At 36.5% G+C, this 19977-nt stretch overlaps 1 protein-coding gene across 6 annotated transcripts in view; it reads left to right on the top strand.

Moving 5' to 3' along the window:
* Nucleotides 1-19977, top strand: part of STX6 (syntaxin 6) — a 55944-nt gene that overhangs the window by 19396 nt on the left and 16571 nt on the right. For 3 of the 6 annotated variants that reach the window (XM_007480908.3, XM_007480906.3, XM_007480907.3), the window contains exons 2-6: nucleotides 1645-1814; nucleotides 5536-5630; nucleotides 8053-8115; nucleotides 15437-15559; nucleotides 17022-17128. In XM_007480908.3, coding sequence (XP_007480970.1) covers nucleotides 1645-1814; nucleotides 5536-5630; nucleotides 8053-8115; nucleotides 15437-15559; nucleotides 17022-17128 — 558 coding nt within the window. The other 3 variants (XM_056815616.1, XM_007480910.3, XM_056815617.1) reach the window with 3 other exon arrangements.

Raw genomic sequence — 19977 nt, 5'->3', positions numbered from 1 at the left:
AAGATCAGACACTGCACAGATGGTAAATTATTTAACTTGAAGAGGTAACATGTCCAGACTAAAGTGAAGGGAGAGTTGGTGCTTAACTTTTTGTTCACCGATGATTGTGCACTTAATGCAGCCTCTGAGGCTGAGATGTAGCAGAGTATGGATCAGTTCTCTGTCACCTGCGCTAATTTTGACATGAAAGTTAACACCCTCAAAAAACAGCTGACACCACAACATCTATATGTGGAACCATTGGTTATAGTAAATGGAGAAATTCTGAGTGCTGTGGATAAGTTCACCTACTTTGGCAGTATATGTTCCACGGATTATATAGATGATAAGGGTGATGCATGCAATGTCAGAGCCAGCTCAGTTTTGGGATGCTCTGAAGGAATATGTGGGAAAGAAGAGGTAATAGACCGCCTACCAGACTGAAGTCTACAAAGCTGATGTGCTGGCCTCATTGTTGTGTGTCTGTGAAACCTGGACAGTAAACCAGCAATATGCCAGAGAACTGAATTGCTTCTATTTGAATTGTCTTAGGAAGATTCTGAAGATCACCTGGCAAGATAAGATACTGGACACCGAGGTTCTTTCTCGAGCTGAACTGCCAAGTATTCAGACTACTGAGCTGGTCACATTGTTTGAATGTTAAAAGCACATTTCCCTAAAAGACTATTTTATGGAGAACTCAGACAAGGCAAGCAGTCACATAGAAGTCAGAAGAAGTAACACAAGGACACTTGCAAGGTCTTTTTGAAGAACTTTGGTATTGATTGTGAGATATGGGACACACTGGCACAGAACTGTCCAGCATGGCTTACTTTGAGTGCCACCTCCTATAGGAAACTGTTCCCATATTTCCACCATTGCAAATTTCTTCCCCTCTAGAATAATAATAATAGCTAGTGTTTATTTAACTCTTTAAGGGTTGTAAAGTGCTTCCTTCACAAAAGATAGGATTTGAACGCAGATCTGGGTCATCTACCTGACTGTAGTTATTTTTGTTAACCTGTACCTTCTTTATTAGAATGGATATTAAGTATTGGTTCCAAGGCAGAAGAATGATAAGGACTAGGCAGTTAGTTAATTGTCTTGCCCAGTTAGACAGCTAGTCTGAAGCCAGATTTGAACCTAGACTACTGGTCTCTGGGTGTGGTGCTCTATCAGCACTGAGCCACCTAGCTGCCCCATGTTTTTTTTTTTTTTTTTGATGTATATGCAATTTCCTCCCACTAGACTTGTAAGGTCCCTATGACTGAAGACAATTTCATCTTTACCTTTGTATCACCAGCAACTAGTGTGGTTCTTGGCACAGAATAGGTTCTTAATAAATGCTTTTTGAGTTAAATTGAAATGTTAAGGTGATCTTTTTTGCATGGCTGTGAATCTTATTGAATGAAAAATGTAGTATGTAGAGCCTGGTGTAGTTAAAATAATGTCATCTTACATATCATTTTTTTAAAAGCACTAAGGGATCAATCTTCAGTCAATGAGAAATCAATTCTGGGAGGCCTCATAAATGCTTTTAAATGTGAGGCTTGCTGAGGGTCACCATTTAAATTTTTATCTCATGTTTTATTAGAAAAAGTATTCTTTTGTTTTCATAATTTGCATTGCCTTTTCATTTCTCAACCCCTTCCTTTTTTTTTCCAGAGAGGTACAGAAAGCAGTCAATACTGCTCAAGGGCTCTTCCAGAGATGGTCAGAACTCCTCCAGGATCCTTCTGCAGCAACAAGAGAAGAAGTTGATTGGACCACCAATGAGCTCAGAAATAACTTGCGCAGCATAGAATGGGACCTAGAAGATCTGGATGAAACTATCAATATCCTTTTATTATCTTGTACTGGTGTTAGGCCAATATGTTAATCTTTTTCTAATCATTTTCTTAATTAGGTATTATAATTTTTTTTCCCCATGACCCCATGATTTACTGTTGGTTTTGGATCATAGTACAATCCAAAATGATTGAACAGTCAGCTAAGTAGTTAGTAGAAGTCACATTCATTTACTGTAGATGAAGAACTCTTCTAATTAAATGATCCAGAAAGAATTCTTCATTTTCCTTTTGACTGCTATGAAAAAACTCCATTAAGGAGAGAGAATCCCATACTACTCTCTGTCTATTAATACATATAACTTTTTGAAAAAATAGTACATAATTTGGAAATACAGTGATTTAAAAATACAGATAGTGTCCACTTTAGATCCTATGCACTTATGTAATTATTTTTTACAATATATTCTCCTTATTCATTCCCTATAATAGTAATCAATAGTAGTCATTTATTACACTAAGCTTTGAGGAGTTTTAACCTGAAAAGTGGTATAAAAAGAGCTGCCTTTTAAGGAACATTTCCCTGACTCTTATATTGGGAACTGGAATAATTGTAGGTGGAAAGACAAGCTACCACTATCAGAACAGTACAAATGAGAGGTAAAGATGGCAGAAACTACATGAACTAGAGTTCTCCTATTTGAATTTGGAGGAAAACAGATTCATGATATTTTAGGACAGGTAGAATTGGCTGGATTGTATGTAGGAAAGTGAAGGCATATGAAGAATGCCAAGGCTTCAAGGCTCCATGTCTTCTGAGAATGAATGGTGGTGCCATTAGCCACTCTTCAGTAGAGTAGTCAGGAGAAGGAAGAGAGAGATGAAGTCCTTTGGATAAAATGGACTGAGGCACAAGCAGCCAAACCAGGTGAGCTGAGAAGCTGTAGTACAAATGCAGAACTGAAGATTTAAACATTTTTGAGGACTGAATGAACAGCTGTAAGCCATTTAAAGAGAAATAATGCTTACAAATGGAGAAGCAAACTACTCCAGTATCTTTGCCAAGAAAACTCCAAATGAAGTTGTAATGAATCAGACCTAACTGAAGGGATTGAACAACAACAACAAAAATGATGAAAGCCACAGATTATATAAGATTATATAAGGATAAAAAGGTATCAAAAGAGAAGAGATTTGATGATAAAACTTTAGAGAACATCTATACTTAGGAATAGGGTAGAGAAAGGCCCAGAAAGGAAACAAAGGAGAGAGATAGTAGAATATTCAATATAGTGAAGCATCACACAAGCCAAAGAATAAAGAGGATGGGGGTAGGCAGTAGTGTCCTAGCATTGAAAAGAAACATCCCTTTCTCTCCATGAACACAGTGCCCATCATGGTACATGCTCCTATACCTTGCACCCAACCTGTTTACAGAAGTCTGATAGCTGATCTGTTTGCCTCAAGTCCCTTGCCATGCCAGTCTATCTTTCACTTATCTGCCAAAGGGATCTTCCTGAAATTTTAAGTCTGACCCCCATTAATCCTCTACTCAGTTAAACTCTTTTGGCCTTTGTTACCTCCAGGATATGATCTTTTATTTGACTTTCAAAGCCCTTCACAGCCTGTCCCCATGCTTTCTTTCCAGTCTTCTTACATATCAGGCCCTGTTCTGACACTACCACTTAGTAACACTGGATGTCTTGTGGTTCCTCAAGCACAGTACTACATCTCTAGTCTCTGTGTTTACACTGGTTATCATCTCCCCACCTGAAATGCTCTTCCTCCTCATCTTTACCTCTTGGTTTCCTAGGTATCCTTCAATTCAAATCATTCCTCCTGAAAGAGTACTTTCCTGGTTCCCACCATTGCTAGTGCCTTTCCTCTAAGTCTACTTCCTGTTTATATTCTGTATGGATATACGTTGTTTACATGTTATCCCCCATTCAAATGTGAGCTCCTAGTGGGCCAGGGACACTTTTTGTCTTTCTTTGTATATTTAGCTCTTAGCACAAGAATTGACACATAGTAGGTGCTTAATAAATGGTAGTTGACTGATAAGGACCCAGAAAAGGTGATTAGGAAGTCACTGATAATCTTTAGAGAGCAATTTCATTAGAACACAATGAATGGGAGAAGTAGAAGCTATTTAAGGAATGAGTGGTAGAAAGGAAATAATGGAGATAGTAGCTTAACTTTATTCTTTTTATTCCCCCAACCCTAACCCCAGCATATTTGTAGCCTCAGAGGAGGTTCCCTGGGGACAGTAATACATTGAAAAATGTAAAATACTCAGTTGATGGATCAGAGTTCCTAGAGTAGAGGTAAATGAGTTTTTGCCTTATCAGGAAGAAAAAATGGTTCTATTTGAGACAGAAAGGACATAGGTTAGATTTTAAAGATAGAAAAGAGAGAAGTTAATGGTGCTTTAAGATTGTTTTAATCTCAGTAAGATTGAGAAAGGGGCGGGGTTTAATTTAGAAATTAGCTTATTTTTTTTCAAGTGAGGAAAGTATTGATAGGGTTGGGGGCTTATTTTTAGCAGCTGTTGGGAGTAAGCAAAGGTTGAATAAAACAGTTAATAAACAGTAGTGATACCCAAATAGAGTTGAAGAGTCTACATCTAGATAACATTTTCCTTACAGTTTTGTAATGCAGAGTAGCACAAAAATTAGCTTTGCTTCAGAAGTAAGGAGAGTGATAAGAAATTTTGGTTTAGCTATGTGAACTCATTAACTTATAGAACCCATTTAACATGGCTGATTCACTTTTTTCTAGCAAAGTGTAGCAGAGAAATTGGATGGTGGAATTGAGTATTATTGGCTATTGGTAAGGTGGGTAAAATGAAAATTTAGAGGGCAAGAAATGCTAGGATGCTCGTAAGAGCATTGCTTATAATGGCTGCTCATAGAGGCCAAGCCAGGCCAAGTAGTGTAATGTAACCAGAAGCAGTGTGAAGTAGGAGAATGAGGGGAATCAATTAATTTGTATATAGATGAAGGTGAAAAGTAGGTTTAATAAGAGAGAATGAATGAGGAAGGAAGGATGATATATATGAAGACGGAAATTAAAGAAACAATGAAAATCATCTTAATTTGTCTTCCTCCTATTTAATATGACAAATTGCTATTCAGCTAAATTACATAATGTTAAAAGATTCCACAGTGTCATTTTAATGTGCTTTTTTTCCCCAGTAGGAAGCTATAGTATTTTTTTAAACCTTTACCTTCAGTTTTAGAATCAATACTATTTATTGGTTCCAAGGCAGAAAGTGGTAAGGGCCTTGCTCAGGGTCACAGAACCAAGAAGTGTCTGAGGCCAGATCTGAACCCAGATTTCTCTTTTCCTTTTTTTAAGGGATTTAGGAATTCTTGCTTGGGGTGTGGACAGAAAAGTTTGAAAATCACTGGCATAGATTGATTACATTTTCAAAAAGTTTGAGCTTAATTCCATCAAATTTATTCATGTGAGAGATTGCTTACATTAAAAAATAAGAGGAGGTGCCTCAGTGGATTGAGAACCAGACCTAGAGACTGGGAAGTCCTAGGTTCAAATCAGGCCCCAGACCTGTCCTAACTATATGACCCTGGGCAAGTCACTTGATCCCCATTCCCTAACCCTTACCACTCTTCTGCCTTAGAACCAATATACAGTATTGATTCTAAGACGGAAGGTAAGGGTTATAAAAAAATTTTTTTTAAATAAGATATTGAATTTGTATAGAGTTTTGATGACAATTAAATTACTTTATCTTGACTTGTTCATCTACGCATAGTTGAAGCAAATCCTCGAAAATTCAACCTTGATGCAACTGAGCTGGGTGTAAGAAAAGCCTTCATTACAAGCACACGGCAAGTTGTCAGGGTAAGGAACATGATCTTGTTCTTTTGTGTTAGAAACAGCCAATTTCTTGAATACCTTTCTCTCAGACAAAAGCTAATAGTTCTAGATCTGAAATCTCTCTTCTTTTTGAACCAAATTACTAACAAATATTAATTTTCTAGGTATGTTTCTTTGACAAAAAGGTCATCTGTTTTTAGTGTAGTCAGATTTATTTCCTGGAACAGAGAAGAGATTATCGCTAATGATGAATCTGCTAGCTATGGAAAGTTTCCTTTAAGGAAGCCTTTTTCTTTCCATCCCCTACTTTTTGGAACAATAGAAATATGGACTGTGGAAACCACAGTTGTTTTCTGGGTTAAGTGAAAATTTACATTTCTGTTGTTGAAGACTAACTGGTTTTCTTTTTTAATGGTAACTTTTCCCTCTGGCTAAATTATTTTTGGAATCTATATTAGAGACATTTGTATTCACAATTCTTCATCATTGTTTAGAGAAGTTATTTTAGACCAGTAGTCAGTAAATAGGTAGAGTAAAACAGTGAGCCAACAGAACAGTTTAGTCTAGATTTACTAATTTGGCTAAGGCCATTTTGGGGTCATAATTAGAAGTAGAATTATTAATTTTCTGACTTCTTTGCCTGCCACTAGGAAAAATCTCATCTTCACATTTTTAAGTCTTTTTACTCAAATCATGATTTCAAAATGTTAGCATCCCATATGAGTTGATATCTAAATTTCATATATTAAATCTGTTACTAAATTGTTTAGTTTTTGTAGTGGAAGAAGAACATTTTTGAGACTTCCATCCAGTTTAACTTTGTGGATCTCATTCATAAGGAGACAGCGTGATATAGAGCAGCAGATTTGGAGACAAGTTCTAGCTCTCCACTTTACAATCAATATGACTTCAAAGGGCAGGTTACTCTGCCATTATATTTGTTTCCTCATTTATGAAATTAAAGTCTTCATTTAGATGAAGGCTTTTTCACTAAGACCTTTTCCCACTTTCCAATTCTTGATTCCATAATTTCTCAGAGATTTGACCTAGGAAATTATATATGTTGATAATGGGAATATCAGCATTGCCTATTTGTCAGTGCTTTTATTTAAGATGATAAAGAAAGGTTTTACAATGTTGTGTGTAGTAGTAAGATAACTGGGCCAGGAATCAAGCAACTTAGGTCTAAATTTCTTAGCTTTGCCATATAGCCATGTGATGTGAGGGAAGTCATTGAAACTTTCTGGAGTCTCATTGTCCTCATCTGTCTGATGAGAGCAGGCTATGCCTAATCTTCTCCGGGATCCTTTCCAACTATGACTTTGTCTGACTGTTTCATAAAAAGATTTCAGTATGATTGTTGAAAAAACCTTGGGCTAACCCAGGAATTATTTTGTCAAGGTATGTTGTGCTATAATGATAAAAAAGATGTTTTTAGTTTGGGCCTTGATGACATTAGGTATTGCAAATCATGCAATACAAAATTTTTATGTTAGTGGTGACTTATTTGTATTAGTATATCATAACTTACAGTATATCAACCCAAATGTCATTTATCAATGTGTTTGTTATTCTGTGCAAAAGAAAACTACATTTTCATTTGGGGTTGACAACTTCTTTATTGCTGAGTGTAAACTTTGTAGTAAAACAGGAGATGAATGATTGTGGATCAGAACTGAGATTTTTCATATAGATTCAAAAAGTCATGTTGGTTTTGGAATATGTAGTGACATTGACTTTAATTCCAGACTTCAAATTTAGGTGAAACAAAAACTTAGTAGCTGAACTTTAGAGGAAGCTAGGGATTCCTGTGAGATAAGGGTAATGAGGCGGCAGTGCTTTTTAGATTTGGAGGACCATTTGTGTAAAAGCACATAGATTGAAGGTTTATGTATGTCCTCTATAAGATGTAGCCAATACCTAATTTGATTGAAAAAGAATAATATTCAGCAAGACTAGAAAGGTACAGTAGGAGCCATATTGAGAAGATTTAGAATACTTCACTGAAGATCTCCTTAAAACTACAGGAAGTAGGGAAGCATTGGAGAATTCTGAGGAGCAAAACTGTACACAGAAAAATATTTTAATATTTTCAGGAGGTAGACTTTGTGGTTGAGTGGTACATTAATTTTTCTCTACACAAAATCATTTATGCTACAGCCCACTTTGGAGAGGGGATATACTATTAAGTTTTTGTAAATTTATTAATAATCAAGTTTCCTTTTTTAAAAAAGGAATTGCTTTCTCTGTGTATTGTAAAGGAGTAGATTAAACGTTAGGCATACTCAACTTTTTTGTTTTAAAAGACAGGCAGACTATTTTATTGATATAGTCTATCCTATTCACAAAATAATTGTGAATGACCTAAATTTTGGTTCATAAATTTCAGTTGGAACTAATGAGTTTTTCTTTCTTTTTCACCCTTTAATTCTGTTCCACTACATAGGAAATGAAGGATCAAATGTCAAGTTCATCAGTACAGGCATTAGCTGAAAGAAAAAATAGACAGGTAAGAAAAAATTTATATAGTATCCCAAAGTAGGTGAATTTTGGGGTATTCATCAGTAGCTGCTGATTTAATGCTGTTTTTAATGTTTTCTAAGAGTGGAAGCATCTGTGTAAATTAATACCTTGGTAATTTTTATAAAATTCCTTCAGAGTTTCACAATCAGCCTTATATGTTGGTATTAAAACCTTTGGGAGAATTTGACACACTTGTGTTAAGTGAAATGGTCTTCCCCCAGGAAGCACTATTTTAAAGATATATCTTTGTATCTATCTTTCTACCCCTCTTTGAAGGGGGGTTGGGGAGGGAAGATTGAGAGTATGAATGGTTACATATACTTTTAGATTGAGGCAATAAATAGGTTGTCTGAGCTGCCTTCTCCCTCTTGTAACAAAACCACAAACATAAATTTTTTTTTTTTAACAAAAACACATGTACACACACACTTCCTACTCAGCTTGTTAGATGGGTGGGAGTGTGTGTGTGTGTGTGTTTCCTAAATGAAAGCGATAGGGGAAAAAAGGATATCAATACAAATGAAAAGTTTAAAGGAGGCTTTGTAAATATATATTTATGTATACATATATAAATGTCTCCTTTAGTTTATAAAGTAGAACCTTTTATAGCTCCATAAAGACTGGTGCCATTTTGTATGCTCTCAAAATGTGACAAATGTACTCGAGGCTTAATTTTGGGGGGCAGGATTATATTTTCTGAATGCTGTCACATATATTATGTATTTCTATGAATTTTAAGGAATACTTTGCCCAGGACTAGGAACTGCAGAGATTAGTGACAAGATATATCATTTGATTTAAATGATTTGCCTTAAATCTGTCATAAAAGACTAATTGAAAGTAAAATAGTCCTTATGACAGCTTCTTGATTCTCAAAGTTTTATTTGAGCTGAATTGACCTTTTTAGAACAACTACTTAAAATTTTAATTCATTCATTTATTTTGTAGTATAAAAATCAATTTTTCAAGATACTTATTATTCTTCCTGTCTTCCTTAACATGCCCTCAGTTTTTCTCGTAAGCTCTGGGCAGCTCTTGAAGAATCTAGTAAATAATTATAACCAGGCTATTTTGGAAGTTCTGCTTTCATTTTGTTTTTTATTTTAGTATCATATTAGAGGGAGTTGAATACCTGAAACAGTTGAGATGATGGTAGGCCACATATATATTCTTTTAGTTATACTTCATTTAAGTTTTGTCTTAGTTCAGTAACCTTTTTTACAAAGTCTCGGAAGAGTCACCTTTAGCTTTTAGAGAAATAGGAAAAAAATAATCTGAATCTTCACTACTCTACAAGGTTGTATGTTAGTTGTCTCATATTCAAAAGCTATTCTTAGTTTGTAGTTTTATTGTAGTCTTGCTTCAGGGAATTGAAAAAGAGTACCATTATGTATTTTTAAAAAATAAATGGTTGCTGTATGTTTTGGGAACATGACCAGTGCAGGGCTCTATTTTACCTAATGATGCATACTTGTTACAAATGTTTTCTTTTTTTCTCCCCAGTAGTGTAGTATAGGAGAAAAAATCAACTATTGTTAGTTGAAAAAAATTTTTAAAGATAAGCTGACCCTGGGAAACAAAAGTTAAATTAAAGGATATATTTGTAGGTTACCTTTCCTAGCATGCATTAACAATTTGGTAAACTAATTGATCCCTATTTTTTGTCAAATTTGAGAAAAAAGAGCTAAAGTTGGTTCTAAAAATATGGGGAAGTAGTCAGAGTTTACCTTCAGACTTTGCCCTTTCCTAAATGTGCTTTTCTTTACCTCTTCTCTCTTTTCCATTTTTTATCCTCACCCCTTAGGTGGATATAGCCACAGGCTATTCCCTGGCTTCTGTATTCCTTTCAGGCCAGCCTTACTGTGGATCTATTTTTTTTTCTTTCCTATAAAAACTTGTCCTGAGCTGTCACATTCATAGAATCTGATAAATTATTTCACATTAAAGAGTTACTCCAGCCAGGTGATGTCACGAAAAAACCCAAAATGAATCCCAAAAGACCTCAGTCTTAAGAGAACACAAGTCCCCCACCCACTGTCTGAAAGAACAAAAGGTCAAGAATACCTAGGGAATTCATGGGGGGGGGGAGGGAATGAAGATAAAAAACCTACCTTTACCAGATCTTAAACTATACTATAAAGTGGTAATCATCAAAACAATCTTGTGCTGACTAAAATATAGAGTAGTGGACCAACAGAATAGTTTAGGAAATCAACACACTGTAAGTAGTTAATAATTTATAATAAACTAGTGTTTGATAAATCCAAAGATCCAAGTTGTTAGGGGAAGAACTTATTATTTGATAAAAATTGCTGGGAAAACTAGAAAACAGTATGACAGAAACTAGGAATAAAGGGTGATGGCAAAAACAAATTAAGGGTATATGGAAAAGTATACTTGTCAGACTTCCAGATAAGGGGAAACATTTATGCTTAAACAAGACATAAAGAATATTATGAAAAATGAAATGGACAATTTTGATTACATTAAGTCAAAATTGTTTATTTCAGGACTCTGCACAAACAAAATCAATGTAACAGGAATTGGGGGAAATAACAAATTGGGGGAAAGGCTTTATTGCAACTGAGCTAAATTTATTAGAATACAAAGCTATGTATAGTCATATGAGGAAATGCTCCAAATCACTATTGATTAGAAAAATGAAAATTAAATGACTCTGAGAGGTCACTTCATACCTATCAGAGTGGCTAACGTGACCAAAAAGAAAAGTGTTAAATGTTGGAGGGCATGTGGAAAAATGGGGACACTAATGGAACTGTAAATTGGTACAACTATTTTGGTGGAATTGTAAATTGATACAACTGTTTTGGGGAGCAATTTGGAACCACACTCAAAGGGCTATAAAACTATGCCTCCCCTTTGCTCCAGTAATCCTACTAATAAGTCTGTATCCTAGGGATCAAAGACAACAGGAAAAGACCTACTTGTACAAAACAATATTTTTAGCCACGTTTTTTGTAGTGGCAAAGAATTGGAAACTGAGGGGGTGTCCATCAATTAGGAACTATCCATCAGTGGCTGAACTAGCTGTGGTATATGGTTGTAATGGAAAACTGTTGTGCAATAAGAAATGATGAACAGGATGCATTCAGAAAAACCTGGAAAGATTTGTATGAATTGATGCAAAGTGAAGTGAGCAGAACCAGGAGATTGTTGTACACAGTAATAGAAATATTACTCCAATTGCCGTGAAAGACTAAATTGTTATCAGCAAAATAAGGTTCCAAGATAACCCCAAAGGATCCATGATTTTAAAAAACCAAACCATTATCCACAGCCAAAGAAGGAACTGTTGGAGTCTGTCAGACTATTTACTACCTTAGGGGGAGGGAGAGAGAATCTGAATTGCAGAATGCCAGAAAATAATTGTCAATAATTATTGTTACATGTAATTGAAAAAAAATAATTTAAAAAATATACAGTCCCTGCTCTTCTCCCCTATGCCCCAGCCATGTGGAAACTGGCTCCAATATATTAGAAACCTTTAGCCTCTTTCTATCAGACTTTTCACCTAAACTAGGAGTAAAGTTCCTTAAATCCTAATGGGAATTGTTTGGGTAGAAATGGACAGAGTTAAACACAGGTTTAACTTTTTTTTTTTTTAATTCTAATTGTCCATCTTGTGAAGCAAGTATCTAAGCTTTCTGATAGCCCTGCCATGCTTCAAGGCCTTAGGTTGTAACCCTTCCTTCTGACCCAGAATTTGGAACTCTGGACTCTTACCTAGTTTCCCCTGTATCCTTGGCTTTCTCTGCATTTCAATCCCTTGAATAGTTGGTTTTCTGAGACTAGAATTTACCTGGCCATTAGCCTCTAACAATTCTAGCCTTTAGACTGTCCATTTGTCTTGGATGTTCCTCTTCTCCAACCTTGTCTTACTAATATCTTACTCATTCTAGTCAATAAATATGAACTTGGCTCTAAATTTATCCCCCCAAATTTCAGTTTCCATGCAGGACAAATGAGGGATTTGTTGCAGAAAACCTGATCCTCCAAAATGAATTGACTCCTTTAGTGTCCAAAATTGCAGCCCACTGCAAGCAAATCTGACCTGTGCCTGCTCTAACAATGCTTTGTTATTTTGATTCATGAGCTGGAAAGTTCCGAGAGAAGTTTGAAGGAGACCTAGCAATGTGCCTTAGCTCCCGATCAAAGGGTTTCCCCAGTGATTCAATCTAGACATGCTTTTTATTAAATCTAATAGTGGGCATTGTGGCTCTTTGGGCTGCCACTGGTATATTCTGGAGTTAAGGCCCTTCTTTTATTACTATCTTCCTTCATTGATTAATTCAGTAATGTCTTTATCAGTATCCTCCTAGAAGAAATAGCTAATCAGAAGATTCAGTGGCTATGTCATTAAATGGGTTTTTCTTCTCAACTTTCCTGTAGGGTAAGATAGAATTCGATACCCCAGTGGATCTAAATGTGCTTCTCTCTCAGAGTTGATTCCACTGAGAGTAAGGTTTAAGAATTACCTATTAGCATTCCCTTCCTCTCCTTATAATAGTATTCTTCCCTTCCCCCTCCTGTGCTTCTCTTTATTTGGCATAATTTATCCTATTATGAGGTCCTGGACTCATACTGGGTCACCCCCTAGGCCAATGCACTGGAATGATGTTGCCAAGTGATAGCTTTGCTACCCACTGTCCAGTTCTGGACAGTAAGAAGGAGACCTATCAAAGAGTAGCTTTCCCTAATAGGAAGACTTTGGGTGGTGTACCAAGAAAGAAAGTTCAAAAGTCAGCAGCAGCAGTGTTGTGGCTCAGACTCCAAGCTCAGAAGAGGGTCTTACTTCCAGCATCTAGCCCAACTTGCAGAGGAATTACCAGGGCAAGAAATTTGGACAAAAGGAGTGCCTACAATTCTTCCACTTTTAGCCAACAAGGCTTTCCAGCTGCCCAGTAGCAGTGAAATCTAATAGTAGTCTCCTCTTGCACACTCCCAAATTCAGGTCAGGAACTTGCAGAGCTCAGAGCAGGGGATGAGCAATCAGACTTGGCCTTGCATTATACCATTTTGGAAGTACCAATGATTTATAAGGCCCAGCTTTTCTTTAAGATCCTGGAATATAATAACCTAAGAAAACAGCAACAAGGCCAGCCCAGACCCCTCCAGAAGTGTTGCAGATCTTAACCCTAATATCAAGTCTTAAAGAGTCAGGAAGAATAGGCAAACACAAAAAATACCCTATCGAGCTATTATTGGTGGAATGATTGCTCAAGACACAAATGCAGAAGAGAAACTCTAACCCATATACAAGAAGTGCATCTGAGAAATACACATCTTGGGCACAAAGCTAACTAGAATTCCTGGAAGAGATGAAGCAATAATTTTTTTTTCAAGAGTTTACAGATGTTTTTATAAATGGAATGAGAATGTGTTAGGAAAAAAATTTGAAAAGAAATTTCTATGTAGGGAAGAATTAGAAAGAGAATTAATAGTTTGGTGCAACAGGTACAAAATCTCACCCAAACAGCAAACTCCCTGAAAATTTAGTGGACCGAGTAGAAGATTTCATGAGGCATAAAGAAAATATCAAAACTAAGTCAAAAGGAAGGAAAATGTAAAATCTCTCATAGTAAAAAAAAAAACAAAAACATATGACCTGGAAAACAGATCAAGGAGAAAAAAATAATCACTAGGCTACATGAGAGAAGCTAGGTGGCAAAAAGTCAAGAAGACATCTTTTTGAGTTCAAATCTGGCCTCACACTAACTATGACCCTGGGCAAGTTATTTAACTATATTTGCCTCAGTGTCCTCATCTGTAAAATGAGCTGGAGAAGGAAATGTCAAAACACTACAGTATCTGTGCCACAAAAACCCCAAATGAGAGTTTTTCAAAAAAGAGTTGGGCATGACTGAATGACAGCAAAGATTATGTGAACTTCAGGTCCAACACATTTCAAGAAATCTTAAAAGAAAACTGCCTAGGTCTCTTAGAACCAGTGGACAAAGTAGAAAAGGAATTCACCAGTCATCTCCTGAAAGAAATTACCAAATGAAAACTCCCAAGAACATCACAGCCAAAATCCAGAGTTTCCAAGTCAAAGAAAAATACAAGCAGGAAAAAAAAATTCAAGTACCAAGAGCCATAATCAAAATCACACATGATTTAGTAATTACCACTCTAAAGCAGCAAACTTAGGATATCAGTATTCCAGAAAGTAAAAAATATGGGCTTGAAGCTAAGAATAATTCACTCAGCAAAACTAAGTATAATGATAAAAGGGGGTAGAGAAGGAAATAGCCCTTTAATGAAATAGACTTCCAAACATTACTTATGAAAAGTTTAGAGCTTTGAGAAACTTTGCAAAACAAACATAGCAATGAAGAACAGCATTAAAAAATGAATGATGGTAAAAGACTAAACAAGAATAAACATCTTACATTCATATATAGGAGATGATGTATTGTCCCCTCTGAATCTTTTCATCATTAGGGCTCATAGAGGGAGTCCACTTCGACAAAGCCTGATGATGGTTCTATTATGTCTTGATGATCTTAATAATGGAAAGAGAGATGAGGAATATAGTAGGGGAGAGGAGAAGAAGGGAAAAGAAGATTAGAGAAAATTACTATATATAGCACAAAAGTAGTTATCTGTACAGACCAAGGGGAAGAAGGTAGAGAGGAGTGGCAGATAATTGAACCTCACTCTCATCTGGACTGTTCTAAAGAAGGAAGAATATGCTATAAAGATTAATTTCACTTGACAGGTAAATAGGAGCAAAAGAGGAAGAAGTGGGAAGGGAGAAGTAGAGAGAATTAAGGGAAGGATTAGCCTAAGTAAAACAAACAAGGTATGTACAAAAATTTTTATAATTGTTTTTGAGGTGGCAAAGTATGGGAATCAGAGTGCCCATAAATTGGAGAATGAATGAACTACTTATAGTTTACAAATGAACTTTGTGGAATAACCAATCAGGAATCCAGAGGACTAAAAAAAAAAAATAGACTGCACACCTCCTGATAAAGAAGTAAGGGACTCAGACATATTTTTTTGGATGTGGCCATTGTAGAAATGTGTTTTGATTGACTCTGTATATTTGTAAAGGGTTTTGTTTTTTCTTGTGTTCTCAGTTGTGGGATACAGGAGTTTTGGTGGGAGGGGTAAGGATAAAAAAGAATTATGAAAGTTCCTGATAATGGCAACAAGTTTTATTGGGGCAGAGACCTGAAAGCATTCCATTCAAGATGGTTTCTAGAGCTCTATGACACACTAACAGTTCCTGGATATATAATCTTTCTGTTCTATTTTGACTTGTCTCAATCTTGTTTGCCTAGGCCCTGCTAGGAGAAAGTGGTGGTCAGAGTTGGAGTGCTGGGACAGATAAGTATGGCCGCCTTGATCGAGAGCTGCAGCGAGCTAATGCACACTTCATTGAGGAACAGCAGGCCCAGCAACAGGTGAATGGCCAAAGAGCCTCCAGGTTAATTGAGAAATGGGAAGAATGAATGCTGACAAGATCCCACTTGGCTTCCTCTAATTAATAACCACCCTGTTTGCCATCTTAATCACAAGTGAACTTCTGACACGGTTTTTTCTTAGGGTTGGTGATACTGTTTTCTTGATGTATAATGGTAGTTATATTGTATAATGCTTCTTTAGTGTGTTACTCTGTTTCAAGAGGACTGGGATTGCTTATAGCTCTTTTGAAAAGCAGACCAGACATCCAGAAATAAGAGACAAGGCTGTGCATTTAAAAAAGAAAACCTCCTTCATAACCCTCGCTCAGCTTCTGCAGCTATTTGTTCATTTTGACAAAGGCACTCTTAGAAAAATTGAGTTCTTGTTTCTTTATTGAAAAGCTCTACATTGGTTCCATTGTGTATACAAATGATAGACCTTTTAAGGGGGTAGAAAGAGAGGAGAGACAAGAAATAGAAGAAAAGTTGACCTCACTATCCATTTTCTTTCTTTTTACAATGCAGTTATATGCTTAGGAAAATTTTATAGCTAGTGTGTCAGATATGGATTACACTTACATTTCAAAGATTCTTTCTTAATTTGTGTTGTACATAAACACACACACATGAATTATAGGGTGATTTATTTGTTAGTCGTTAATGACTTAACCACTTTAGATATTTGACTTAGTTTGATTATCATCAAACTGATAAGAGACAAGTATGGAAAAGATTGTTTATAAAATGAAAAAACATGGGCAGCTGGGTGGCTAAGTGGATTGAGAGCCAGGCCTAGAGATGGGAGGTCCTAGGTTCAAATCTGGCCTCAGACACTTCCTAGCTGTGTGGCCCTGGGCAAGTCACTTGACCCCCATTGCCCAGCCTTTATTGCTCATAATAAAATAAAATGTGAAAACAAATAAAGGGTGTCATTACAACATATATCCGTGGTGGCACCAATAGTTTGTCCCTAAAGAAGAGGGGAAATGCTTTGTTTGCAGTTATGACCACACTAAGGTATTAAAATCTTGGATTTACTCTGTAATAATTGTCCCCTCATTCTAGCATTGCTTGAGAACATTCATCTAGCAAGGGGATACTTCTTCCCCATGCCCCTGTGCTTCAGTGATACTTCATAGTAATGTTTAAGCTCTACAATTAGACTCCTAACTTGCTTCAGCCCACTGTCAGAAGTCTTTCTTGTTTAGGTCCTGCTGATTTGGTCCCATGCCATAGGGTTAAGCAGATGATATGGGTAGCCCGACAGTCCAGCCTTTGGACTCATGAATTCCTGGGAAAGAGATTTGGACCCCTGATCTCTAGTCTTTGCTTTTAAACTTCATTCTTCTAAGTTTGGTAGAACAGCTAGCAGCTACTAGAGGGTTGGACTCAAGACCGGGTTAAGAGAGGTTTTAATTGGTTTAACTGGCTTTAATTAATTAACTGATTTAATTGGCCCTAGTTGATTGTGGAGCAGCAGGATGAGCAGTTGGAGCTGGTCTCTGGCAGCATTGGGGTGCTGAAGAACATGTCACAGCGCATTGGTGGTGAGCTGGAGGAGCAGGCAGTGTGAGTATTGAGAAATAATTCTACTGGGGGGAGGTGGTGGTTGAGAAAAGCCATTCTCCAATGAGATGGGGAAGCAATGACTGGCACGTTCTTAGCAGATTATGTTAACAGATACTTTATATTTAGTCTTTTGCTTAGGAGCAACTGCTGCTAAAATGGAGCTAATGGAAAACTTACAACATTCAACAACCAAAAACATTTATCTGATTTCAGCATTTTTTAAAATACCATTAGAAAATAGTTGATCTTACATGACCTAGACCTAGAGAGAATAATGTAAGCCAATTAGAAAATAGTATATGTGTATATATATACATATATACATACATATATGTGTGTATATATATATATTGCCTATCAGATTTATGGATAGGAAAAGAATTTATGAATTAATAAGAGATAACATGATAAGATGCAAAATGGATCATTTTGATTCTATTAAATTTAAAAGTGTTTGTACAAATAAAAGAGCTGTTGGTGGAACTGTGAACTGATGCAACTATTTTGGAAAGCAATTTGGAATTATGTCCAAAGAGTTATAAAACTCTATACCTTTTGATCCAGCACTACTATTATCAGATCTGTTTCCTAAGATGATCAAGGAAAAAGGAAAATATCTTATACATTCCAAAAATACATCACAGTTATCTTTGTGGTAACAAAGAACGGAAAACGAAGGGAATGTCCATCGATTGGGGAATGGCTAAACAAATTGTGGCGTATGGTTGTGATACTACTTTGAGGTAAGAATATGTGCAGGTTAATTAAAAATAAACATGAAAAGACCTACATGAAATTATGAAGAGTAAAACAAGCAGAACCAAGAGAATATTATACATAGCAACAGAAATACTGTTTAAAGAATGGCTTGTATATGTCCACCTCCAGAGAAAGAACTGGAAAATAGAAACAAGCAAGACATAGTTTTATCTATACTTATATTTTATGTCAAATGATGCTTTTTCTAATTCGGGGAGCAGAGGGAAGAGATACCTGGAAACTTTTTAATGTAACAAACAAGTAAATTTTTTTCAAGGAAAGGGGAAAAAAAAGTTGGTTCTTCATAATCTCCATGTACATAGCTGGGGAGCTGGAAGGAGACCTTTTAGATCATCTGACCCAGCCTCTTCATTTTAGAGATGAAAAAACTGTTGGCCACCCAGAGGCAAACAAGCTCGAAGCTCCTTACATGAGATACAGAAATGTTACTCTTTCTCCTCTACCATGCAGCCTTCTTTATTCAGGAAGCATCTGTAAAATTCCTACTGTGTGCTGGACATGGTACACAAGATTCTAGATATAGGAAAGAAAAAAATCAAAGAATGAGCCCGTGTCTTCAAGAAAGCCTGCAAGCTGTTGAGAGGAAATAATATGAACTGTGAAAGTAAACAAAATATATCCCAAGTAATTTCTAAGGGAGGAAAAGTGGGATGGAAAGGGGGTTAGCATCTTGGGAGGACAGGAAGGCCTCTTGTTGGAATTGATAATTTGAGCTGACATTTGGTGAAGTTAAGAGCCTTTCCATTTGAAATGAGAGAATGACCAATCATTATGGGGGGACATTGGGTCCAAAGGTGTAGCATGAGGAGATGGGATGTTATATGTGAGAAATAGACAGTAATTGTGGAAGGTAGGCGAGGACTATATTGTGAAGGACTTTAAATGTCAAACAGAGGAATTGGTATTGGATCCTAATGACAATGGAAGGCTAGTGGAGTTTCTGGAGCAAGTCTCAGAACTGAGTTTAAAGAAAAGCTCCTTCTCCCCCTTCCTTCCCTCTTTCCCATCCAGCTACCACCCTAATTCAGACCTTCCTCACTTCTCACCATCTCTTCCAGACTGTCTTCCCCATCAGATACCACGCACTTACTTTTTTATTGATAGATTTTCTTTTATATCACCTAAATCTCTCCTCCCTTCTTCCAGAATACATTCCATGACAGATTTTTTTTTTAAACGGAAGAGAAAAATCTACAGCATATCAAAAAGGTCTAAAAATATGTTTAGTGTTCCATACCTGGGGATTTTCCCACATTTATAAAGGAGTTGGGGGGAAAGTGGCTTTTCATGTCTTTTCTTCAGCGCTGTTCTTGTTTATTCTTTGTTAAATAGTCTCTTTCATTTACATTGTGCTTATTGTTCTGTTTTAAATTGTTGTCATTGTATGCCTTTTTTTCTTAGCTCTGTGTCAGTTCATGTAAGTCTTTCATGCTTCTCTGGAGTCATAATCGTAATTTCTTAGAGTAATATTCCATCTGTATTCCTGCAACACAATTTCCCTTCCCAATTGGCAGGCAGCAACTTTGTTTCCCACTCTTTGGCACCACAAAGTACTGTTATAAATATTTTGTTATATATGGGAATTTTCTTCTTAATGATCTCCTTGAAATATTGGCCTAGAAGTGGAACAACTAGGACAAAGGGTATAGACTGCAATTGCCAATGGTTTCTTTTTTTTTTTCTTTAAAAATTTCTTGAAATCCTTACTAAAAAAACTGAGTATCAGTTCCAAGGCAGAAGAGTGGCAAAGGATAGGCAATTGGAGTTAAGTTACTTGCTCAGGATCACATAGTTAGGAAGTATCTAAGGCCAGATTTCAACTCAGGACCCCCTATCAATCCTCATCCTTTTTTTTTTTAAACCCTTACCTTCTATCTTAGAATCATTACTGTGTATTGGTTCTACCGCAGGAGAGTGGTAAGGGTTGGGCAATGGGGGGTCAAGTGACTTGCCCAGGGTCACACAGCTAGAAAGTGTCTGAGGCCAGGTTTGAACCCAGGACCTCTCCCAGCTCTGGGCCTGACTTAACCCTTCTTGACCTTTACAAGCTACAGCCTTTGACATTGTTG

The sequence above is a fragment of the Monodelphis domestica genome, chromosome 2 (assembly GCF_027887165.1).
Source record: "Monodelphis domestica isolate mMonDom1 chromosome 2, mMonDom1.pri, whole genome shotgun sequence".
Lineage (NCBI taxonomy): Eukaryota > Metazoa > Chordata > Mammalia > Didelphimorphia > Didelphidae > Monodelphis > Monodelphis domestica.
This window is presented reverse-complemented; position numbering and strand designations above follow the sequence as displayed.